This window comes from Solanum verrucosum, unplaced genomic scaffold, assembly GCF_900185275.1.
Source record: "Solanum verrucosum unplaced genomic scaffold, falcon-dt-bn FXZP01000015.1, whole genome shotgun sequence".
In the NCBI taxonomy this organism is placed as follows: Eukaryota; Viridiplantae; Streptophyta; class Magnoliopsida; order Solanales; family Solanaceae; genus Solanum; species Solanum verrucosum.
In genome coordinates, this window is record NW_026020070.1 from 2,349,896 (window position 1) to 2,377,059 (window position 27,164).

The following is a 27,164-nucleotide window of genomic DNA, read 5'->3' on the forward strand; positions in this document are numbered from 1 at the left end:
TTTCACAAGTATAAGCAAAGGTGAATGTAATGTACATGATTCCTCAAGTATAAGCAGAGAATGTAAGGTATGTGATTCCACAAGTATGATCAAAGGTTGACTCTTATCCTTATCTATACAGAATAATTGTGCATTTGTACCTGATTTCAGTTGAGCTCTTATTTTACATATGGTTACTTTATGCCTTACATATTCAGTACATTCTTTTGTACTGACGTCCCTTCTGGGGGATGTTGTTTTCATGCCACAGGTACAGGTACTCAAGCTAATAAAATCTCTCAATATAAGCATAGGATATTCAACGACCTTTGGTGAGCTCCAGGTTGCTTCAAGGTTTTTCCGAGTCTCTAGTATATTTTTGAGATTATATATTAGTTAAGGGGTATGATGGGGTCCTGTCCCGTTATAAGCTAAGTGTCTATCTTTTAGAGGGTTTGTAGACCAATGTCAAAGTGAAGCGTGATTATATCTTGTTTTCTAGTAATTAAGGCATCAATGACCAATCAAGTATATTTATTTTGGGCCTATCTATGTTGGTATTTTATCAGGATATTTTACGTATACTCATCAAAGATTTATAACTTCATTTGTTGCATGTATGATAAGCAAGAGTTATATGTTAGTTCTCTCGGGCCTTTAGGGCATCTGGTGCCTGTCCATCTCAATGGGACTTGGGGTGTGACATCCCGTAAACTATGTGTTGGGGTGTGACATCCCGTAAACTATGTGCCAACATAAGATTGTCTAGATAGACATTAGCTAGTGGATCCGCTAAGCTAGAAGTTCATGGTCTTACCTTGGCAAGTTGGACACCCATTTTCGTTGTGGGAGACAATGGATTCCATGTTAACAGCTCACATGGTCTTACATGTCGGTTAAAGGTAATTCTCCCACATTAATGAATCAAGGTTACTTCTAAGTATCTCACATGAGTTTTAAGACGATTTCTACTTGCATTGACCATGTTTTATGACTATATTTTCTAACTATTTCATATCATGTTTTAATTTGGTTATTGCATACTATGAAAATGTCCCTTTATCATGACGTTTATGCTTCATGCATGGCTATCTTACTTAGTACATATTTGTACTAACGCATACTCTTGCCTAAATTTTCCCCAAATGTAGGGACTGACCATATAGATTTGCACTTCCGTGGCTAGGGATCTCATATAGAAACTTGAAGATTGGTGAGTCCTCATGTTTCGAGAACCGAGTTTGATTTCCCTTTTGTCTTTACTTTCAGTTTTGGATCATGATGTACGGGCTACGCCCCGATCATTTCTTATGTACTAGATGGCTTTGAGACGATGTTTAGACTTCCGCTTTTCTCTATAAAACTTTTATATGTTGAAACTGTCTTATAAATATCTTTATTCTATTATCTTGTATGATGAATGATAAGTGGCTTGTATGGGGTATCTCGGGGTCTTATACGCCATGTTACGCATAGGGGCTACCTAGGGTCGTGACAATAACCCTCCACGAGCCGTACAAATGCCCATAAAGGGCAAGATTCCTGAATTCTGAGAGCTTGGTTCAACGTACAACGGTACAAGTATATATTTTTAAATACTTTGTCACTTGAAAATCAATCAATATATTTATTATATAAAATAAAGAAAGATTTTTGAAGTTTATCCCAAAGTCGAAAAGAAAAATTAAGTTTGTTTCAAAGTCAATTATTTTTGGACCTCTAAAGTTTGAAGCCTTGTAAATAGAAGGAAAAATTACGTGGATGGATATCTTTTAATAAATAATTACTGATTTTAGCGATATTTTATATCTATTACTATTTATAGCAATAGATAGCAATACTATGTTAAATTTGTAATATGTATTAAAAGTGAATTATGTATGCAATATATATGTATTATAATTATTTTCTTAAATATATTATGCTTGTTTGGTAAGAAATTGACACATTGTAATTATAACGCATGCATTAGGTGTGTGTATTAGTAGTACCTTGTTTGGTATACTTTTTCTTGACATGTATAACTAATGCAAGTATTAGTTATACACTCTTTTGTGTATTTAAGGGTCGTTTGGTAGAAAAATAAATAATGCAGAGATTAGTAACGCAGGGATTAGTAATGCAGGGATTAGTAGTGCTGGGATTAGTAATGCAGGTTATATTTTTTATCAAGTGTTTGGTTTATTGCTTCCCAACTCATCTTGTGTTTGGATTAAAAGTCTACAAAAAGCTTCTTTTCAATTATACCCTTGAATTATTATGAAACTTTCTATTTTATATAATCGGGACAAGGTAGCTAATTGCCGGACAATATTATTTTTCTATGGCAGTCTAACTAGCTAAGAGAAGAACAATTTTGTTGTCATGTTTGCAATTTTCTCACTTGAATTATTAGAGGGTAAATAATTATATTGTCATCTTAATAAATTAATCACTTAAGAAACGTTAGTTTTCAATTTAGAATAGATAGACCATCTACTTTAAAACCGCAAAAATGGTAAACAATAGTAAAATCGAATAAACCATCTACATTTATACATAAAAATTGCAAGTTGTAGTTTTAATTCGTATGCAATTTATAAATTGTTCAAAATACAAATAATTAGAAACCACATATAAATCAACAAATAATATATTCAATTAAGATCACAAACGCCATGTGGTGATATATTCATGACCTTTACTAGTAAATGTTAAACAAACCACATTTTAAATATTATATTAATATGCATTGCATTTATTTATCGACAAACAACTTTCTAAATAATAAAATTTCTAAGCAAAGTTTTTTAAAATAAATTTACTAGTACAAATATAAAATCAAGAAAATAAATAAAATGACTCTATATTTTTGTCTTTACATAGATAATCTCATGGTATTAAATCCAATGTATTACTAATACCACCAAATGCAAGGTATTAGTAATACATCCTATAATACCATGTAGGGTGTATAACTAATCCATGGATTAGTTATACTTAAGCCCAAAAATTCTACCAAACATAGTACTAATTAATATCATACATAATACATGGACTATTTCTTCTAATACTTCCTACCAAACGATAAGTAAGGGTCGTTTCGTAGAAAAATAAATAATGCAGGGATTAGTAACGCAGGGATTAGTAATGCAGGGATTAGTAATGCAGGGATTAGTAGTGCTGGGATTAATAATGCAGGGTATATTTTTATCAAGTATTTGGTTCATTGCTTCCCAACTCATCTTGTATTTGGATTAAAACTCTACAAAAAGTTTCTTTTCAATTATACCCTTGAATTATTATGAAACTTTCTATTTTATGTAATCGGGACAAGGTAGCTAATTGCCAGACAATATTATTTTTCTATGGCCGTCTAACTAGCTAAGAGACCAATTTTGTTGTCATGTTTGCAATTTTAGGTATTAGTAATACATAGCATTTAACATTTGCATTAGATTAAATAATTACAAAACTACCCTCAAAGCCTTTTTAATACATTTTCTCTTCTTTTCATTTTCTTTCATGTCATATGTTATTATTTCTATTTTTATTTGTTTTTCAATATTTTTTAATTTGTTAGTGTCTTAATAGACTTTATGGCCTCTTAAGTATCTTCTTTTTTTTAAATCTAATTTAACATAGTTAATCGAAAATTTTACTATTGTGGCGATAATTTGGTAAAAAAATTATTTGCCAACTTTTCACAAAAATAGTTTGACTCAAATAGTACAACTATTTTAATATTATTTTAAAAAAAGAATAGGAATTAATGATGTTTTAGTAAAGAACTTTGTTGTAAGGAAATGTAAAAATAAATAAAGTGTGAAGGGTATTTTTGTAAACATATATTTTTAAATATAAATTATGCAAGTTTTGTTATTTCTAATACATCAAACCAAACATTGTATAAGAAATAATGCTTGCATAATTAATGCAACCACTACTAATGCAAGCATTACTAACCCTATTTTACATTATTCTTATACACTCTACCAAATGACTTAAAATGTATGATAAATGTATTATCTATCAATAAAACTTGTATTGCATGTGAATAATAAATAATTCTTTGTAATATGTATTAAAACTGTATTATAAATGTATTAAAAATGATCAAGTGAAAAAAAATTATTGCTATAAATGGTAAATATTTTTTTAATATAATATATTTATGTAAGTTTGCCCTTAGTAATTATATCTGCACTATGACCCAATTTTTTTTTTAAAATAATCATGTAATCATAATTCTTATAACAAATATTTATAGTAATTAATAGATATAGTTACAGCATGTTTAAGAAAGAATTTTGTATTAAATTTAAAAAAATCGTTGATTAATTCTTAACTCATTGAGAATGAAGATGGTAATTGAACTCATCGCTTCATCGCTGATCTTTGTGCATTTGCACCAAAGTAAATAATTTAACAATAAGTTATATTCATTAAACAGGTTTTTTTGTATCTTTTGATTATTTGATTTGTTGTTGTTTTTTTCTTTTAGAAAAAGGTGGGTCATGGGAGTTGTATATTATTTTGTATCAAATAAATTATAAGGAAAAGATGAAGTTTTTGGCTAAAATCATCCCTGAAGTATGACTTAAACCTAAAGTACATTTTTGTGTTATATAAGTGGACAAAAAACATTCTTGTACTATCAAAAAAGTTGCAAGATTCATCCTTCTGTCTATTTTTTTTTTTTTTAAGAAAATCACGCCACCAACAAAAAATGTGCCAAATCGAATGAAAATATATACACATTGTTAAGCAAGTCAAGTTGGGTGATTTTTCTAATTTTTAGAATTTGAGGGTTTAAATCATATTCAGACAAAATAAATTCAAATTTTAAATATTCTTTGCAAAAAGTATGGTCAAATACAACTCCAACTTCAAAATTTTCAAATAAAGTAATTATTTTTTTTATTTTCATAACTAAACACCTACGTAATTTATAAATTTCCAGCATTTCTATACATTGTATAAAATGTGAATTGCATTGTATATAACATCATACATACTAAATATTTTATTAAAGAAAATCTCTAACTAGTTTGAGCGTAATATTTTTAAAATGATTTTTTTTACATAATCTTTCTAACCATCAAAATCTACTATATAAATATTTCAAAACTTATGTATTGTGGCAAGTCAATTTACTTGATGATGCAAAAAACATATAAACTAACAACACACTAAATATCAATTATGGGAATGAAAGATTCATTTTCTATCTATATCCTCGTTGTGGCTAAGACATAATCAAATTAAATTATTTTTTATTGGTTCAATCAGTTTATTAACAAAAAAAAGTAGACTGAAGCATGATTTTTGTTATTTTTTCGATAGCATAAGAATGATTTTTGCTCACTTAGATAATATAAGGATGTACATTAGATTTGAGTCATAGTTGAGGAATGATTTTAGCAAAAAAACTCGGAAAAGATGTAATGGAGATAGATTACAAGGAAAAAGTCTAATGGATGTAGATTTTTTAGGTCACCCTATAACAAAATGACAAGTAATAAATAGTATTGTTTTAAAAAAAAAATGAGATTGTTAATTTTATCTATGAACTTGACGCAAATCATTAATTTCGTCCCAAAACTATTTGACCGTCTTAAAAACACCCCTCTACTTGCCTAACTAAATTATAAAACACATAAATGTTACGTCAACAGAAAATTCCACATGTAGGCTTGTGAGCAACACAATTATGTGTATGACATGTGCATTTAACTTGATTTAGTAAAATAGATGATTGTTTTTAAGACTACCAATAATTCAGAGATAAAACAAATTATTCATGTCAAGTTCAATAGTATTTTCAATACTTTTGTCTAAAAACAAATGAGGGTGCAAAATAATCTCTCCAAGACGTAATAAAAGGTTGAGTGAGCGTAGTAGATGAATGAAGGGAGAATTTTTAAAATTCAGATGAGGTGAAGGCATGTGGTAGAACTAACTACAACTTCTGATAGTAATTATTATCTCCAAAGCAAATAGTAATGATCACCTTCCACGCAACATCAACCCTTTCTTCTAGTGGAATAAATATTATAGGTTACTCACAAAGTAATGCCTGCTACTTATTTCTTCATAGAAACAACATGCTTCAACAAGTAATGTGAGAAACTTATATATCCTCATCTATAACATTTCGCTTCCCCTGTTCACCATTATTCTTTCACCCTCAAGACTAGAGGTGGTTACAGGACCCAAGATTTTCGCCACCATCATCTGTAGTCGCTCGTCAAGGCCATACTTACATGTAATAACTACTCATGAGTTTGATCATGTCCTTCAAACCTAAACAATTTGTCTTTGTGGAAATTAAAGTTTTCTAACAACTTAATTGACTAAATTGTACCTTCTTTCTTTCTTCTCTTTCAAATACTGCTGCACACATTCAACTTTTAACATCATGAGATAAGCGGAGCATCACACACAGCCTCGCAGGTTCTTCAATTTAAGGATTCAAATGCAACATTAAAAAACCAAAATGTTATACCCTTGTGAAAACAAGGTGCCTTAGACATCATTGTTTAACATTACAATTTATTCAATTGTTCCAACAGTCAAGCACGGAGAATGCTCGGAAACAGATAATATGCATTAAAAAAATTCAGGTGCTGTAAAAGAGCTTCTTTGCTGACCTCTCCTGGCTATCCTGCAATTAACACCATAACTTGAACTTTAATGTGCTTGCTAATAATGTTGCCAATCATAAGTTAATACAACAACTACTATGCCTAAACCTTGTTAGGTCTTCCATGTGAATCCTCATTATCATTACATCCCATGCCCCATATGGACCCGATTCTTTATAATATTCGGTAAATTGAGGTTCTTTAACACTAGAGGTTCTCAATATTTCCAAGAAAATCAAAAGCCACTAACAAACACGGGAACCCTAGAGCAAGAGTAGCATCATGACTAAACCTTAGTTCCAATTAGTTGATACCATCTAATGGATCTTTCGCTTCCTTTTAGGTAAATTTTTTGCTAGATTTGCATGGAATCCTACAAATTATAAGTAACTTATTTCCATTTGATTTTAGGTCTACACCTGCTATTATGGTTCTACTAATGTTTCAGGTTAATTCTACTAATGATTAGGAACCTACAACTACACAACAAAAGTGTGCTTTTGAAGTGTCTTTGGAGGTTTGGACAGAATTAGGCAGGTACTGGAGGAATACAATCAAAGCTAAACATGGTATTCTTGATCATTGGAGGCCAACGAGGGGCAGGGATACACTTGGTGTAGGGGTCTGGAAACACATCTCCAAGATGAGAAAACAAAGAGGAAAATAAAAGAATGTAAAAAAAAAAAATGCTCCCAGACACAAATACCGAGATAGTTCTCTCTCCTACTTCCTAGGAGGGTAGAACCACCATTTCCGGTGGCCTCGGCACCGGAAAACTTCCTTCCCTTACATCAGTTAACACCTTACGTGGTTAACCATCAACCCTTTCTTTCTCTCTCCTCGTCCCATATCATGAAAAACAACATAATGTACTTTGCGATGGGATTCAAATCCTTTGACAACTCGAGAAGCTGTGCTCGCGGAGAAAGCTGGTATGACTGGATTGAACGTGGAAGAAAAAGGATGAGCAGGCCAAGTTTTAGTCAGAACACAATGGAATGGCTGCGCAGGACTCTCAAAGAAGCTTCAAAGGTCAAAGGAAATTCTGTTTGCAGATGGAAACGACAGGATCTATCAACACAGCTCTTTTGTGCAAGAAATTTCAACAATAGGGGGAGATATACAAGTATAATCAGCGTACAGGGCAAAAATAGAGCAGTATTAATTATCCCAGAAACAGCATTCAATGTAGGTTGGTGGGATTTGGCAAACAAAATTGAGAAGTTCATTTATTACAAAAACACAAGGATAACCAATAAAACTCCCACATTGGTTGACAAGAAGATTCCTTATGCTGAAACACTCAGGAAAAGTAAATGGACCTCGAGGGGGATAGAGGCTGCAACTACAAAACAAGATGGAGATATAATCCGTATTGATAGTGACACCAATTTATCTCAGAATGAGACCTTGAGCAGGAGCCTTTATGGTCAGGTTACAACCAATGGGTCCGACTCACCGACCCTTTCGGAGATTCGCAGATGGGCCAATTCGAACTGGAACCAAAGCCATGGTCTGAACATCTATGACATGGGAAAAAATTGCTTCCTTTTTGAGTTTGCCTCCATGGAAGCTGCAGAACATGTACTCAGAGGTAGCTGGTCGTGGAAGAAACAGAGCTTGCAACTCCAATGGTGGACACCAACTGTAGGTGCTATCCAATCTAGAGCAGCCATCAAGCAGACTTGGGTCAGACTGGTAGGTTTACCCCTGCACTTGTGGTCAGACAAGGTCTTTAAGGCGGTAGGGGAATATTGTGGAGACACAACTCCGAAATCACCTAAAATGGGTGAGAATTCTAGTGAAGGGTGGAGGAAATAGCATTCCGAAAGAAGTGAGAATCGAATTCGAAGGAATAGGGTATATCATCCAAATCTGGAATGAGGCGCCAGTGAAATTCTATGTCGGAGAAGAGAAGGAGATTGTCGGACCGGCTGTTGTGGGTAATTCTTTGAACCAGAGGATAATATCAGGCTTTGAGAAACCTTTTCCTGCACTGGAAACAGCTGTACAGACAGAGGAGCATGTGGGCAGCTCAAATCTTTTTGATCCTAACACGTGACTGGTCACGTGAATGCCCTTTTAAAAACTCAAAAAAGGTCAAACAAGATTTGGGCTTGGACCCGCTGGTCCATTCTAGCAGAAGTTATTTTAAAACAAGTGGGCCCAAGGCAAAAAAGATCTCAGACCCATTCCAAATTGAGATTGAAGCAAACATAACAACACCAAGGGTGATAGAGGCTGAATTAGTACTCAATCCAGGAACCTTTGCTGAGGCATGCAATGATCGGGTTGCGACAGAAGAGCAAGTTGATGATGATGCAATATCTATTATCCATACAGAGAACAAAGAAAATATGGAGATACACACAGGGGGCTATTTACAGTTGAAAGAGAAGGAGGAGGGGAACGACACATTAGAGGATATTCTACCTCTTAATTCAGCAAAAGACGAAGGCATAATGGACCACGAAAACATGATCCCCATTTGGGTCCAGCAGAACATAATTGTAACAACCCAAAAATCGTAGATTGAACTAGAGCCTAAACGTAATGTCAAGAAGGCTTGAAATAAAATTCCCCTATGTTAGTAGACCATCTAGGTGTCCTATGGGGGGTTTTATGAGTCAAGGCCTAAGGGAGGAGTGCCAAGCAAAAAGGGGCAAGCCAAGGCAAAAGGCCAAGGCTGCCCCAAACTTGGAGCTACTGCCTCAAGCTCCACGGCCATCACCACGGCTCGTGGTCATGACCACGGGCAAGTGGGAAGCTCCGTGGAGTTTCCTTGGCCAAGGGAGAGGGACCTCCAAGTGTCTTAGACACTGCCTCACCCTTCACAAGAGGGACCACGAGTCGTGGTCCACTTCACGACTCGTGAAGGTGGGCGTGGAGTCCCCTTAGAGTTTTGGAAGTTGGGGGCGTTAGGAGTATCTACTACCCAAGGCACCACGGGCACCACTACGGGCCGTGGTGCACTTGACGAGCAAGGGGGGGGGGGGGGGGGGGGGGGCTCGTGAAAGTCACTTGGCACCAAGGCTTGAAGGCCTTGCCTCCACAAGGCCAAGTCATGACCAAGGCCATCACCACTGACCGTGGTCCTCACCACGGATCGTGGGAGGCTCCGTGGTCTTGCCTTGGCCAAAAGTTAGCTTGTGCACGACAGAGGGGCTATTGCCTCCAACACCACGGACAACACCACGGTCCGTGGTGCACTTTCACGACTCAAGAAGTGATGGCCGTGGTCCCTGACGGGGACCATTTAAATGAGGAGTTTTGGGACTTTTCCTTTTAAGTCCAAATTAAGTGGGGGTGTTTTGGGTATTTTAGGGGTTAAATATATATTGGTTTTTAAGTCTAAATTCATTAGTTTTGGTCATTATTCACAACCCCCAATTGAAATCAAAACTCTCCTACTTCTCTCTAAACTCTCTCTCTAAAACTAAAGAAGAAGAAGAAGACATTGGAGCTAGGGTTTCAAGGTTCTTCCCCAAATTACTAAGAGTTTCTCCATTTATTCTCAAGGGATCAACTAAGGTATGGTGGCTCTTCACTCTTGGGATAGACCCCAAGAGGCCCTCTCAAAATTGGATTTCAAAGTTCCCCAAATTCTAGTTTTCTCTCAATTTCATGGGTCACTTTCCAAATGTGTTTTCTTTGATTTATAGTGATTAATTATGGTTGTATATTATGGTTTATGGATGAATTAATGTAGTGTTGTTGGTTTTTGAACAAATCCCCACAAGACCCATGAATTTTCCCTTCTTTCTCACTTTAAACCCTAGTATGACTTTAATGGTGAATGAAGGATGAGAATCTAATATGTAATTGTGGAATTCATTATTGTATTATGATGTTTCTCTATATGATGAATGATTACCAATGTATTAGGGTTGAATCTTGATGGGATCCTTGAAGGCTATGAATGTTGTCACATTGATGAATGTTCATATATTGAATTGTTGATCCACTTATGGTGGAGGTGCTACTTGATTATGAATTGTAGTGATTGAGTTATGTTTCCTCTTCCTACAACCCCAAAGTGTTGACAAGTATGCTATGACACGAACATGAATGTTAAGCTATGATTATGGTAGTGTTGGTATGATGAATAGAAGGTAAATCTCATGAACGCTATATGACTATGCTATGAATGAACATTATTATATGTTGAGGGTTTTATGATGAAAGGTTATTCTCATCTTAGAACTTATGAGCTATATGAAGAATGATGGGTTGAATTCCTAATAAATTCCTTATTGAATTAATGTGTAAGTAAAGGCCTAATACTACATTAAACGGGATATGAGCGTAGCACCGAGTGAACATGAATATGAGATGGAAGCTTTTACGTTTAGCAAGTTCGGCTTCCCATATGGGTTCCTTCTATGTTTAGCAAGTCCGGGTTCCCAATATATATGTTGTCTCATGAGATGGAAACCTTCTACGTTTAGCAAGTCCGGGTTTCTAGTAGCAATCTCCTTGTTCCTTAACTATGTTTGCCCACATAGGTATTAGCTAGTGGATACACTTAGATGCTATTATGTTAGTTCTACCGTGGCAAGTAGAACACTCTCTTACGGTGTGGGAGTAGAACACCGGATTCCATGTAAGCTCTCATGGTCTATGTCAGTTAGTGCTAATATCCCTATGTTTTAAGAAGATGATCTAAGGTGTGAACATGACTTATGTAAATGACTTATGAACTCTAACTAGGACTACTTGAGGGATACTACTTAGTATAGGTGAGGGTATGGGACTTTACCTATGCATTGCACACGTGGGTTCTTTGAGGAGTTCTTGTGTGAGTCCTTTATATGTGGTAAGGTATGAATGAGGTTAAGGTTGGATTCACGTATTATGATGTTGATTTTGTATGTGACTACACTTGTGTCTTCTTAATGGTTTTACTTAGTGTATATGGGGGGTATGGGACTTCATATGTACATTGCACAAGTGAACTTGAAAGGGGGTTATGAGTGGTGTCTTATGATGGTATGATATAAATGGGACTCAAATATGTAAGGTATGGGTTGTGACTTCATGTTATGATCATGAATGTCTCTTTGTCTTGTAATGTGAATTGGCTACATGTTCCTTGAATATGCATTATGGCTTTTAACTTGAAATAACATGTTTTCAATTAAAGGTCCCTTTTTGCATGATTTAAATGGTTTTAATTGCATGGCTTCCATACTTAGTACAATTTATTGTGCTAACCCATATTTCTTCCTTCTTCTACTAAGTGTAGGTTCTGGGAAGTGATTGTGCTACTAAGAGACTCAAGCTTGGACTTAGACTTTCTCCAAGACTTTTTGGTATGTCCTCGAGTCCCGAGGACACACATTATGACACTTATGTTCCTCATATTGTAATAGACTATTAGACTTCTTATGTACTTGTCATTTTGAGACAATTCTATTGTAAAGGGCTATGGTCCCTATTTGAGACTCTCATGTGTACTTAGATGGTTTCATAGAGACGATGATGTCTAGACATTCTATTTTCTATTCTCTATTATGAGACACTTTGACATTGATGTTGAAAAGTTTTCAAATTTCCGCTTTATTCAATGTCTATATGCAATGACGAATATGCTAAGGGATTGTATAAGACCCCTTCGGGGTCAAGTACGCCGTGTTACGCCTAGGGGGTGCTCTCGGGGTGTGACAATAATCAAATTAAGCAAGGAATTTGGAGTTCACTTTCAAGGTTGTGAGGAGGTAGCCTTGAGCCTATTCATGAAAATTGATGGCAAAAGGCAAGTAACATGAGGAGAGGCTCCAGGTGCAATAGTGCCAGTGACTCCAAAAGAGAAGATTCCAAATGAGCTTAAAAATCTGGAACCAAGCAGCAATTTCATTAGTTTTGGAACAAGAAGCAGGGGGGATGTTTCGTGAATAATCTTAACGAAGGTTAACATAGTGTCATGGAATGTGAGAGACCTCAATGATCCTAGGAAGAGGCTATTGATTAAGAACGTGTTACATATATGGAGAGCAGATGTATACTGTTTTCAAGAATCCAAATTAAAAGGTGACATAAGGGAGACAATCAAAGAGCTATGGGCCAACAGGAGGGTGAAATTCGCACAGTTGGAAGCCAGGGGCACTAAAGGAGGCATTATCATTCTATGGGACAGCAGTATATGGGAGGGAGAAGTTTGTGAGGTGGGGGCTTATTGCATTACTGTTAGATTCCTGGGCAAAACGTAGGATTTTAGCTGGCACTTATCAGGTGTTTATGCTCCAAAAAACAGAGAGGAAAGGGAAGAGGTACGGTGGGAGCTGGGAGCAGTAAGAAGCCTATTTGATGTCCCTTGGGTGATTGCTGGGGACTTTAATGTTGTAATATTCCCTTCCGAGAAGAAGAGTTGCATCAGAATCACTAAAGCCATGGAGGACTTCTCAGCCTTTATTGAGGATATGGAACGAGAAGATCCACCTCTCATAGGGGGTAGTTTTACATGGAGAAAAGGAGACAACTACGATACAGCAGCAAGACTAGATAGGTTCCTATTCTCAGAAGAATGGAAGTATCTTTCAGGAAAATCAAGCAAACTATTATGCCTAGAGTCACTTCTGATCATAATCCTCTGCTACTAGAATGTGGAACTGGGTCTCCTATTTTAAATTCAAAAATTGGTGGCTGCAAACAGAAAATTTTAATGAGAGAATTAAGGGGTGGTGGGATTCTGAAATTTTTATGGGAAGACCAGACTACATTCTAGCTTGCAAGTTGAAATCCCTCAAAGTGAAGTTGAAAGAATGGAGCAGACTGTTCAAGGCAATCTAGGTCTACAGAAACAAAACATTTTAAACCAGCTTTATGATTTAGATGTGATCCAGGCTCATAGGTGCTTGTCTGATGATGAGTCATTTCTGAGAGCTGTTCTGACAGGTAGAGTTTGAGGAGGTGGCAAAAAAGGAGGAAGTGGCATGGAGGCAAAGATCCAGGGCTATATGGCTAAAAGAGGGGGATAAAAATACAAAATTCTTCCACAGAAGAACTGCCACAAGAGATACAACAGCATTGATAGTCTTCTGATCAATGGAGCTAATGTATCAGAACCAGCAATGATCAGGGAGGAGATCATAGATTTCTACCAAAACCTCTACAAAGAGAATGAACACTGGAGACCTCAGTTCAGCCCCACAGATCAAGCTACTTTGAATGAAGAAGATAATGTAATGTTGCAAAGTCAGTTTGGAGAACAACATATCAAAGAGTGTGTGTTTGCTTGTGCAGGAGATAAGGCTCCTAGCCCAGATGGTTTCACTATGGCATTTTTCATACAGTATTGGGAGGTGGTGAAGACGGATGTGATAGCAACCGTTCAAAACTTCCATAGTCAAGGCTACTTTGAAAAAAGCTTTAATGCTACTTTCATAGCTTTGATCCCAAAAAAAATGGGTGCAACAGAATTGAAGGATTTTAGGCCCATTAGCCTGGTTAGCAGTGTCTATAAGATCATATCCAAGCTACTAACAGAAAGACTTAAGAAAGTGATGTCCAAGCTGGTGGATAAACATCAAATGGCTTTCATTAAGGGTAGGCAGATCATGGATGCCATACTTATTGCTAATGAATGTGTGGATGTGAGAAATTTAAATAAAGTCCCTGGGTTCCTATGTAAGTTGGACATAGAAAAGGCATATGATCACCTCAATTGGAACTTTCTGTGGAATACACTTTTTTTTTTTAGAAATAAAGGAGGGATGCAACACGAGGACTTCCCGGGGGTCACCTTCTGTGGAATACACTTGTGAGGATAGGTTTTGGAAATAGATGGATAAACTGGTTAAAATACTGTGTGAGTACAGTAAAATTCTCAGTATTAATTAATGGTACTCCCTCTGGCTTTTTCCATTCTGAAAGAGGACTACGGCAGGGGGACCCCATTTCCCCTTTCCTATTTATACTCGCTATGTGACATTCTGGGCTTAAATATCTCCCATCTGCAATATGCTGATGACACCTTAGTGTTCTGTGGGGCAGAGAAAGAGCAACTGAAGTATCTAAGGGTCATCTTTGTTTTGTTTGAAGCTGTTTCTGGATTGCACATAAACTGGGGCAACAGTTTTATCTACCCAGTGAATGAAGTTTCAGCCATCAACAGTCTGGCTGATATTCTAGGAGGTAAAATGGGAGAATTGCCTACTACCTACCTAGGGATGCCTCTCGGGGCAATGAGTAAGTCAAGGAACATATGGAATGCAGTGGTGGAAAAGTGTGAAAAAAAGTTCGTAAATTGGAGAAGTCAATACCTATCTTTGGGTGGAAGACTGATCCTAATTAATAGTGTGCTTGATACTATGCCAACTTATATGATGTCTCTATTTCCTTTGCCAGGGAATGTCTTAGAGAAGCTAGACTCCATCCGGAGGAATTTTTTATGGCAAGGAATGGAGAGGGGGAAAAGAAGTATCACTTGGTGAAATGGGAAGTTGTGACCAACAGTAAAAAGGAAGGGGGAATGGGCATAAAGAACCTCAAAGTACAGAATCAAAGTCTCTTATTGAAGTGGCTATGGAGGTTTGTCTCAGAGGAACAAGGTTTGTGGAAAGATGCTATAGTTTCCAAATACACAATGGAAGGCCTATGGATCACTAAGCAAGTTAGAAGCCCTTATGGGGTAGGTCTATGGAGAACAATCAGGAATCAGTGGCCTAAAATGTGGGGAAACTTAAGAATTGTAATAGGAAATGGAAGGAGGACATCATTCTGGAATGATGTGTGGGTTGGTCAATATCCCTTAAAACAGTTGTACCCGGTGATCTATAATTTGAACCAACAGAAGGAGGCAACAGTAGCAGATGTCAAGGACAACCAAGGATGGAACCTCTCTTTCAGGAGAATATTAAATGACCGGGAGATTGACAGCCTAACAGATTTCTACAATACTCTTGAGCAGGCCATCAACTTTCAACCTAATAAAGATAATCTACACTGGTTGAGGGCCAATAATGGGAAATTCACCAGACACCTTGATAGGTCAGCTGCAATGCTCTTACCATGGCCTTGGAAGATGATATGGAAAGTTAAAGTACCTCACAAGGTGGCTTGTTTCACCTGGTTAGTAGCTAGACAAGCAGTACTAACTCAGGACAATCTAATGAAAAGGGGAAGACAATTATGTTCCAGATATTTTTTTTGTGAAAGAGAAATAGAGACACAAACCATCTCTTCATCCATTGTAGAGTGACAGAGAAACTATGGCAGGTGTTTTTTAACTTAGGGGGTATCAATTGGTCCATGCCAAGGCATACCCCCGAAGCTCTAACATGCTGGAATAGAGAAGGAAATATATCCGGCCACAAAGAGAGATGGAAGATTGTCCCTGTTTGCATCTGGTGGACAATATGGAGGGAAAGGAACCAAAGATGTTTTGAAAACAAGAGCATCCCTTTCCAAAGTCTGAAGTTAAATTGTCTTATGACCTTTTTTTTTGGTGTAACTATGTACTCCCCAAAAAGGTGGAGGATATTACTCAGTTTCTAGATAGTTTAGGAGGGATATAGGTGGTAGATTTCTTTGGTTTTGCTTACTGTAAACTCCAGATGTAACTACTACTAGAATACACTATTGATGTATTTTGTCTATAAAATGTTAACTTTCTCAAAAAAAACATCTCCAAGATAACTTTTTCCAAGTGTTTTTCACAGCTAGTAATGGACTCAAGATAAAATTTTGGCAAGACAAATGCTTTGGTGACACTATACTAAAGGAGTCCTTTCCTATGCTATACCTGATAGCCACTAACAAGAATGCTGCAATTGCCCCAATACAGAGTAGACAACATTTGGATCCCAATTTTCAGAACAAACTTGCAGGACTGGGAGATCAATGAAGTCCTCTCACTACTACATACTCTGGAGGAATGCAACCTAGATGAACAAACCATAGACAGATTACTTTGGGGCAACACCAAGGAAGGGAATTATACTGTGAAGGAGAGCTATAATTTTTGGTGTTCACGGAATGGCATCCTTGATGTTTTTCCCTGGAAACGCATCTGGAGAACCAGACAACCTAAGGTTTCCTGTTTTACCTGGATAGCCATCCATAAGGTCTGTCTAACTCAAGATAATCTTAGAAAGAAGGGGATCATCCTCATCAACAGATGCCACCTCTGCGGGAAGGATAAAGAAACTGTTAACCATCTCTTTTTACACTGCCCTACAGCAACTGACTTGTGGCATTTTTCCCACACTGTGTTTGGTCTTCAATGGGTTATGCCTTTCTCCATTAAAGATGTATGTGCTAACTGGATAGGCTGGAGAATTAACAAGACTTTGAAAAGGCTATGGAGGGTGATCCCAGCAGTTATTTTTTGGAGTCTTTGGAAAGAAAGAAATTGCGCAGTCTTTGATGGAATCTCAACTCACACTAGCCCCCTCAAGACTAAATGTTTATCTACTCTCTTCAATTGGCACTTTCTTTCCCCTGTAAACAGTGTGGATAACTTTTTGGATTTTGTTAGTTCCCTAACTCTAGCATAGTAGGATTTTGGGGATTTCCCTTTTGGCAGTTTACAAATTTTTGCTCAGCTAGCTTCATTTTTATTTTGTTTTGATGCAGCTCTTTATTTTCCTTGTAACTTTGCATCTCCTTGATGCCTTTCTAATATAATTTCATTACTTCACCAAAAAATACAACAATGGCACTTCCTACGTAGTACTTACATTTCCACGCTTCGAAAGGTAAGAGTCAGACTGACCACTCCCTTTTTGCCCATATTTCAGTCGAAGGTTGGTCAAAATAATAATAGATAAAGCTATTCATAAAGTTCCAGGATGAGTAGTTTAGAATCTTTAATGTGGGAATGATGAAAAATATCTTGCTAGTGCATCAGAGTAAAAACAAATTAAGCTCTAGAGGAATGCGCTACAGGAAACATACCAGTGTTTTTTTTTCTTTTTTGGATTACAAGAAACCAAATCAATGAATTTGGTATCAACTGTCTAGAATTCTAGATCTGACAATTCTCTCTTTCAGTAAACTGCAGCATGATCCTCCAGTCCGTATAGTGGGAACTTGTATTTAAAAGAAACAAAAACCAAAGTAGAAGGCGGTGTGTTTGGTATGGAGGACAATGTTATCCAATTTTCTAGGAAAGGTTTTCCAATTCCTATGTTTGATTGGTCAAAATGTAATGAAGAAAATGACTTCCCTAATCAAGTTGCATAAGTGACATTCCAAGTTTATTGTCTCCACTCAATCCCGTCCCTGACCATCCCAACCCCCAGCACCTCTAGACCCCACTTCCCATAGTGTATTGCTAGATAACATATAAATGCGCAAGTGGTGGTGACAGAGGTTTATCGCTGACCTGAAAGTCATTTTTCATGCTGAAGGAGGTCGTCATAAGGATCGCGACGGCCTTGGACTTGGCTGATCTGAGGGTCCCAGAAATTCTGAGCATTGTGGCGATCAAAGGTCCAGAAACCATAGGGACGGAGAGGATAACTCCACATCTCCAAAGTCTTGTCGCACCTGGCCTTAGTTGCATAGACATGTTGACGAAACTTGCGATCTCGTTCCTTTGGATCCTCCATTAATCTCAGAATCAAGTTCTCCGCAAATTCCATTATGAATCCCATTCTTCTGCAAATCCAACTGTCAGACGAAAACCCTACAACTTTGAAATCTGAGAATATACATACATACCTTAGCTGCTCCACCTATTCGCCAATGTGATTTGAAGCCCCAACTCCTAACCCTCACAATTCCAAATGCTTAAATGGGCCAAATCATTTCGGGTTAATGGGCTATTCTGCTTATGTCCATGTGCCAAACTTCATACATACATCAAATACTAAATTAAAAATAAGTAAAAATTAGGCAAATGACATAGTATAAGAAAGAAATTACTTCATTTCCCTACTCTTTCATTAATTACCAAAAATCCTTTTTTTTAGTGTTTTTCGGATACATAATATAGCAGTGTGGATACTTAATATAGCAGCGCGAATACTTTAATTAATAACGGGCGGATACTTAAATTATTAAGTTGTTAGCAACACAGATACTTAATTAACGGGCGGATGCATAATATAGCAGCGCAGATACTTTAATTAATAACGGGCGGATACTTAAATTATTAAGTTGTTAGCAGCACGGATACTTAATTAACGGGCGGATACTTAAACTAATAAAGTATCCGGTTAAGTTGAATTGGGGGAAAATAAGGGATTTTTGTATTTTAGTAAAAGAGTAGGAAAATATTGAGAATAGGTAAAGAAGTGTTGTGTATTTAAGTAATTTTTCCTAAAAATAAAGGTAACAATAATATTTTGAGTAACTTTCACATATAGCAAACACAAAAATCATATTTGTATGTTATAACTACAGTTTGCATAATTGCGTTCCATAGCAAACTTTATGTTTGCTATGGCTATTTCGCTATACATATATACAAAAGAAGCAATTGTATAATGTGTTTCGGTATACATATACAAAAGAATCAATTGTATAATCTTTGTTTGTATAAAGCGAGAAAGAGAGAAAGACAAAAGAAAATTGGCCAGGGAAGATCGTATTTGTATAATCATAAGTGTATAGGATGAAAATATATGCATTTGTATTTGTATATACAATTTTCTCTTGCTTTATACAAAAACAAACGCAATGTATACATTTGTGTTTGTATAAAGTGAGAGAGGCGAGAGAGAGTGGTGATCGAGATCTGGGAGAGTGGCAAGCGAGATCTGGGAGAGTGGCAAGCGAGATCTGGGAGAGTGGCAAGCGAGATCTAGGAGAGGGGAGAGAGGAAAACGAAAATATATGTATATATACAATTTTCTCTCGCTTTATACAAACACAAACACATTTTATACATTTGTATTTGTATAAAAGCGAGAGAGGCGAGCGAGACTGCCCAGCAAGAACGAGAGTGGCGAGCGAGATTCACCAGGGAGAGAGGCGAAATAGCAACAGTTTGCTTCGGGGTACAATTAAATCAAACTATGGTTATTGCATTTAATTTGAATTAATAGTTTGATATTATATACAATTTTCCCTAATATTTTTCTACCATTAAATTATGTAGAATCCTTTTTAACAAGCAATACGTATTATTTTTTGTAGAATGGTTTTTCAATTTATTTTGCTCCATATTTTTAATTATATTTAAATCATCATGTTAATATTATATTAATATTTTATTTATTTATCTATATATAATATTGATTAAAAAAATTAAATATTTACATTTAAATTTAATTAAAAAATTTGTAATGGATATTTAAAATATTATCTCTCTACAAATTAATCTTAATATTAAAAATACACTCCTTTTTTCTTTAATTTGACTCTTAAAAGCTTTTTTTTTTTTTAAAGATCAATCAAATACAATTTGCTTATCAAAAGCACATTTCAATGATTTAGTCAAACACAAATTGTTTTTTTTCTCAAAATCACTTTTCTGAAAAGCTATTTAAAAAAAGTGCTTGCAGTTTAGTAACAATGTCAAACAATCTCTAAAAGTCCTACTCCTAACATTTAAAACTTTAAATTTTATTAACTTATAACAATTCTTTTCTTTATTAAATCAACTAATTAGGAGTCCTTATTTTTTCATTTTCGTCCCTTTATTAACGAACCTTGTGTGCAAAGTGTTTTCCATGAAAAATCTTATAAGAGTATTATCTTCTCCTAAAAAGATGGATCAATTTTACATCCCTTTCATTCTTTGAATCTGATCCCTTTCTCTTCTAGTTTTGGTGCATTTCAGGTAACAAATATTGTTCACTACTTTCCTTTTTTTGAGCTACTCCATTAGGATTAAGTTATACCTATTTAATGTATCTTCTTCTTCTTCTTTGTTTATGGTTTGTGGAATTCTTAGTTAGAAATCTTTGGAAGCCAACGCTCCAAAGGCATAGTTCTTGATTACTAAGAAAACTAGTATAATTTTCTTAGTAATAATGTTTTAAAACAAGGAAACGCACAAGAAGGATTTCTTTTGTTGTCCCCTGAAGTGAATAGTAACAAACTAAAATTTCTGTAAGTCAGCCCAGAGGCAAAGCAATATCACACTACAGATAGGCGATATCACATTAATCACCATATTGCATTCTCACCTTGACCCTACCTGAAATGCTATGTATCTCATACACACAACAAGTACAAATAAATGAGGAAACACATTAATTAGGCAACTCAATATTTGAACAACTAATGTTCACCACAAGGTTTCAAACATAAACTTATTCAGAGAGTTTTTTCCTCCATTCGTTATGACACAATTACAAGATAAATGAGAATTACATAAATTAACCAACATAACAAACCAACCTCCCTAGCAAACTGGCTTCCACAATGGCACTTCACAACTGATTACTCTAACTCATCTAGAGCCATTGAAATCTAAAATTCAAGTTACCAAGACTGAATCTATACAGGCACGGCCTTATCTCCTCTAATAGAGTTAAAAGGACAAACAGCAGCAGCTATTCTCTCGCGAAGGTTGAATTTGCTTGAAATAATTGGTCTAACATCTTCCACTCCAACTAAGCTTTCCAGAAATGGGAGCAGTGACGGTAACTCTTTGTCATAACGGTCATCAAACCAGCTCTCAATTGGAATACCATTGTCCACCTGGAATCCAAATGCCTGCAAATAAAACTCTCTACACATCAGGGTAGCAAAGTGGAGAATGACATTCTAAACAGGAGTAAATTGCCCACAAAAGCACATACAAGTGCTCAAGTAGTTGTAAATTATTAACACATTACCAGATAAGATGACGCTCAACAAAAGTAATCCAATAGGAAGGCGATACATAAACTTTCATCAACTTTTGTTTTTAAATGGTAAGATTTAAGCTTTCAGCAATACTACTTAGCAAGATTATCAGTTCAATCATTTCAAGAAACAGGGGAAGAAACCAACTATAAACATGTTTCTTTCCAGCTTTTATGAACATAAAAGTTTAATAGCTCTTGTAATTGCTCATGGTGCAGGTTGCTTGAGAAAAAAGAAGCAAAGGACCAGAACTTAATGTGTGAAAGAAATAAAGATGGAAAAGACCAGGTAGAGCATGGATCAATCTTATTAAAGGAACATTATTTAGCAAAGAGGGATTCTGACACAGCACCTGAGGAGAGTTGTCGATGATAATCACATGTGCTAAATCACGGCCAAGAACTGAAAGATCTTTAAGGTAATTGCCATCAACAAATATACAAGACTCACGGTAAACACGATGCCTAAATACTTTTCTCTTTGGATCAAGCACATTCAAAAGCTGCTCAGCATAAATGCTCTGGCTTGCAGTAAATATGATAATCTCAAATAGGCTGGATACTCTATCCATAAAATCTCGGAGATGAGGACGGCATCGAACATATACGGTATGATCTTTCAGATTGAAATTCACTGAGAATGTGAAATCTGCATCATCACAAGGTTCAAGTGTAGAGTGCACCAAAGTCTCTGTCAAATACAAAAGATTGGACTCAGCTTAACATGCCCAATAAGAAATGATGAGCACATGCTACCATTTAACTAGGAAAGCTGAGTAGATGTTTGAAAAGGAAAACAACAAGCATTGACTATAGCACCCATGTCGGATGTACAAACATAAGAGCACAATTCAATAGGCATCACATATTCACTTGGGCATGCGGCAATTTGCATGTGTATGTCCAACACAATTTCCTAAAGGAGGAAATGGCATCATCTTCCACTCTTGGTTTTTTTTGTAGTAATCGGAGTAGACTCCACAATGTAAATGGTAAGCATATACAGGACAGATAGCCTTGGTAGGAGATTAGGAATATCTTCTCTTTCTTTTAAATTTAATCAGAGGAGAGAAGGAATATCTATCATAGAGAATCCCCATCACTGAGAAATGCAGTATGACGGTCAACTAAGCTCAAGGGAGAAAGAAGTAACACAACAGTTATAAAGATAATCACTATATAAAACATATTCGGCAAAATTGATACATATATGAACTGTATATCCATCCGCAACCAAATATCCTTTCTTTTTGGACATATTCTAGCCAGTTTGGCGTACTCAGCTATTCCACTAGGTAACTCAAGCTTAGGTAGATGGTAAGAGATCACCTTGTGTTCTTTTTTGCCCCTGTTGGGATTTGAACCACAACTAATATCTTGTTTTGGCTCAAAATTTTTTAAGAGGAGTTGATTATACTGATTGAGGAATGCCTATGGACCACAATTACTTGAGGAGAAAAGGACACCACTTTCCAGAGAAGAAAAAAGAAAACCATTTTACTTAAAACCATTTTACTTTTGGGATATGTACTAAAAGTCTAAAACCTATCATTTTCCCTTGTTGAAACTGAACATTACTGGAACAGACCACAAAAGAAGGAAACAATTAGTTTAGCCTTGAGAATATAGACTGCAATACCATCCAAGTCCAAAACAAGAGTGGTTGATGGGCAACTCCGTGTCTGTTTAGGCAACAACACACGCCGAAATGTTGGAACAACTGAGGACAAGTCTGGTAAATTCTTAATGAAAAAATATGGATCGAAGTCATCAAACTCTTCAGTTTCCTCTTCCTCCATATTAACATCAGCAGGCAACTGAACTTGATTAAATTCATCAATGCATTCCAGTTTTGAATCTTTGATAGAGAGATGCACAGCTGAAACTTCAGATGGCATATGCTGGTCCCCTAAATCTGTAAAAAAGCCAAATGCACATAATTGGCAATTGGAAAAAGCATCAGAAGTCATATTCAATTTTGACTAATCATGACTATGTCTGACATTACCAGCAGCATTTGTACTATCACATAAAAACCTTACCTGCAGCCTCGTCTAGCACAAAATGACTTGTCAGCAAATCAACCTCTATATTTTCTTTTCCAGGCTCCTGCAATGGCTGGTCTGCTTGCTGGAAGAATTTGAGGAAGTCTGCTGAGGAAAAAATATGATAGGATTTTGAAAGATGAACAATTAGTCAGAATGTTAATTCAGAAACCTTCTCAACAGTTAATTGCCAAAGCATCTACCTACCACAGTTAGAAATTTCCCCTCCAACACTTCTGGATATATGGAAGGTGGGAGAAAATATTGTATCAGTTCTGCAACTATCACTTTCACCATCATAGTCCTACATTAAGAAAAATAATTAGATAATACATAACAACAACCATTCTATTGCAATTCTCACTTTAAAGCATCTACATTTAACAGGGTGAGCTAAGACTCCCAAACAAAACCACATAAAGCAAATGTAAATCATCACCTTATTAATAGTAATGGTATTATAATCATGAACAACATCATGAGCGTCTGAAGCAGCAGAAGTAGCATCAGCCACCAACCCAAACCTTATATCCAAATCTGTACTGACGACATGATTCTCAATCTTTTTGGAAAAATTGCTTCCTATAAACACAAATATAGCAAATGAGAGGTGAGTTGCCCCAGATAAACAAATGTGCTCTTCCAGGACTATATGAATATAAACAAGGAGTAGAGTCAACACCAAGGAAGTTAATTAACTGGGAAAACATTATGCATTGACTAGGACCATGGAAGGTTAATTCCTGCACCATATTTCAGTGATTGTTTCCAAGGAGTAACGGAAGCATGCAGAGGGATACAAAAGGTGGTGAAAGCATATGGAAAATCACTTCAAATTGTACCATTTTTAGATTTTATTTCTTGTTAGATGGTTTTCCAGGAGAGAACAGTCACTTCTCTATGTGGAAACAACTGAGATCAAAGAATAATATAGGGAAAACAACAAAAGAAAGCAGGAAGCAATTACGGATATAAATACAGAAAAATTCTAATTAAATCATTTCCGCATCTCAAACACTTTGAATCAGAAGCTTTCTGACTTGGTAATACATGCAAAAAGAAGTATAGACAGATTCTGATGAAGCTTGAATAACAGAAACAGCAACAAAACCTACTTAACTATTCGGAATATGCCCCAAATATCACGTCAAGTGGGCATCTTAAGCTAAAGATCAAATAAATCAAATTACTTGGTCATCATAGGATGAATTCCATATAATACTTACCTGATTTTTGCTTCCTTACTGAAGATGTTATAAGTTCCTTAACTTGCTTTGCCTCAGTTTGCACTTTCTCGGACATCTTTCGCTGCTGCCTTGAAACCTTTGGACTAGCCAGCTCTCGTGGATTTCTCCCATTTAGTTTTTTCTTAGTCTGCATATCTAACTACAGCAGAGTCCACTCTACAGATGCTTTATCCTGCTTAAAGAATTGTGACAGAGAAGAATTGAATCACTCCTTGTTCAAGGACACATAGTCTCCTGGAAAGAATTGCAGTTAAGAAATAGATATAGACAGTGTGTTACAAGTTTTAGCGAAGTAAATACAGAATGACCATGAAATCTCTCTGAATAATTGTATAAAGCCACAGAAGTCTCTCTGCATGTACAACTGATAATTCATTGCATATAATGATGACTTGAAAACAGGTTGCATCATTTAGCAACATTTTCTGCAGACAAACCACTGTTACCATGTATAGCAGATATTAATACTTTCAACTCATTGTAGCTTAAAAGGATGGTGCTTTATACATATACACAACTTAGACAACATGCTCAAAGATGGACAGAAAGCAAGTATCAAACAACACATCGATCAACATACCCATAAATTAAATAGGAAAAAAAAATCTAAGCTGAAGGTAAAACCCAACAATTCATGAGTTAAGACTCGGCGAGGTAATAAGACTTTTACAGTCTTTCTCACAAGAGCTTTAAAAATTCAAATACCAATTGTCAAACTCTAAAAGCATTGGTTAAGAGGATTACTCCTTTTCTTAAGAGGGGTCAACAAGTAGCTGTAGTGTATGTGCACAGTACTATGTCATTCCATGCATGAAGGTATATTGCATAAGTTAGTAGGTAGCAATGTGGCCCCAAAGCTTTGGTCTAGTGATAAGAGCACAATGCATGATGTGTGAGTTAGGCACGCATCACAGGTTTGAACCTTGCCGAAGACAAAAAGCCTAGTATTTAAGTAGACAAGGTAAAGGGGTGGCCCATTATCCATCAACTTTCAAACCATGTCACTGTCCTTGGGGATTTCTCAGTTGTCAAAAAAAAGTTAATAGGGAAGAATTCTTAACAAATGCAACTGAATGCAGCACCATAGACAAAATAACATGTGTTTTGAATCTCTCTAAAGAAACTTAGCTTTACCTATCCAGAATAAAAATAAGGAAACTAAACCTCAAAAAGGAAATTTTCAGGTATAGACACTTGATAAGAGTTTAACAATACTAATTCCTTGAGCATCATTCCCTTTATTAGAGGTTTTGACCCAACCAAGCAAACAAGACATCTAAATGGGTGAAGGGCTAGAGTTTCAGGGCCCAGCAGAAATAAAAACCTTGGAGATTAAATGAATTTCACGTTTTAAAATTACTTTTATCATGCATTGACAAATAAAGAAGATCATGAAATCAATTTTTTTACACATATTCTGATAAGTCCCGAATGACTAAAAAAGGTTTATGAATTTCAACTTCCTCGAGCAATAAACTATATTTTGAATAAGTAATCAATTAACTAGTTACCCCAAACATAGAATATGCTGATCTGAAGATCTTTCAAAAGATGTTTGCTAATCTTTTAATTTTGGGAAACTGTGCCTGTTACAATCTGTACAAACCTGCTCTTGGAGATGCTAATGCTATTATGTTTATCATTCACTTGAATCTCCATATATTGAACAACAACTAGTGTCATAGGTCATCCCTGAAACTTTTATACGCCATTTGCAAGCCAAGTCTATTGGAAAAGACTATGGTTTCCTGGATGCTTATTGAAATATAACCAAAGAAGAGTATTCAAAGTCTGGGAAAAAGAAAGACATGTGTATAGACTAAATGCATCAATAGTTGAGTGAATCAGATTTGTAAGTACTCCATAGGTAGCATTTCAATCTTTAATTTCTCAAGATTGAAGAAAAGCAGAAGATTTTCAGACTCGACCCCCAGAAAATTAACTAGTTAAATGATTCTAACTTTCTAAGTAAATGTCATTCAAAACCCTAAAAAGCAAATAAGCAAAAAGGAGAGTTGAATTAAGCTATAAAAGGAGCTGAAACATCCACATACCTAGAGTATAAACTTCAAAATGAGCACAGATAAAGCAATAAATCAGTTCCTGCGAGTAAGGAGCTCAAATATTGAAGAAGCGAGTGAAGCATGAAAACGAAAAATTAGGGTTTTTACCAGCGACACAATCTGAAAAAGAAGAAGATGTTCAAATTAATGTTTGAACGAAAAATATTTCCCTCCAAAGATTGAAAAAGGAAAAAAAGAGGGGGAAAAAGAGAAGAGTACCCACCAGGAATCAAAAATCAAAATTTTTAGTAGTACTACGAACTATATTTTTTGTCCAGAAAAAAGAGGGTGTTCAACATATATATTTATTTATTTTCAGTTAAACTACTATTAATAATAATCTACTTTGTCTTTTCTTCTTTCTCCTCAACATGCACTACGGGGCTTTTAGTTTCTCCATTGGGGCAAAGTTAACATATGTATTCATTTTGGTGTGCAAATAGGATATGTATTAATTTTAAAT

The 27,164-nt window shown here is 35.8% G+C and overlaps 2 protein-coding genes across 6 annotated transcripts; both read right to left on the minus strand.

Moving 5' to 3' along the window:
* Positions 1-6,415: 6,415 nt before the first annotated feature.
* On the minus strand, positions 6,416-18,254 carry LOC125823849 (uncharacterized). The gene is made up of 2 exons (XM_049503223.1): positions 17,932-18,254; positions 6,416-6,625 (listed from the first exon to the last, which is right to left on the minus strand). Exon 1 carries the CDS (start codon positions 18,200-18,202, stop codon positions 17,939-17,941), a length of 264 nt encoding a protein of 87 aa, XP_049359180.1. The 5' UTR covers positions 18,203-18,254; the 3' UTR covers positions 6,416-6,625; positions 17,932-17,938.
* A 2,499-nt stretch (positions 18,255-20,753) lies between these two features.
* Positions 20,754-26,921, minus strand: LOC125823846 (uncharacterized). 5 transcript variants are annotated; one of them, XM_049503218.1, is made up of 8 exons: positions 26,693-26,921; positions 24,618-24,810; positions 23,831-23,973; positions 23,599-23,695; positions 23,389-23,499; positions 22,986-23,261; positions 21,700-22,037; positions 20,754-21,215 (listed from the first exon to the last, which is right to left on the minus strand). In XM_049503218.1, exons 2-8 carry the CDS (start codon positions 24,769-24,771, stop codon positions 20,997-20,999), a joined length of 1,338 nt encoding a protein of 445 aa, XP_049359175.1. In that variant the 5' UTR covers positions 24,772-24,810; positions 26,693-26,921; the 3' UTR covers positions 20,754-20,996. The 5 variants fall into 5 exon arrangements, with proteins under 5 accessions (XP_049359175.1, XP_049359176.1, XP_049359179.1 ...); XM_049503219.1 differs by having other exon boundaries at positions 26,689-26,716; XM_049503222.1 differs by lacking the exon at positions 26,693-26,921 and having other exon boundaries at positions 22,986-23,255; positions 23,389-23,496.
* Positions 26,922-27,164: the final 243 nt, after the last annotated feature.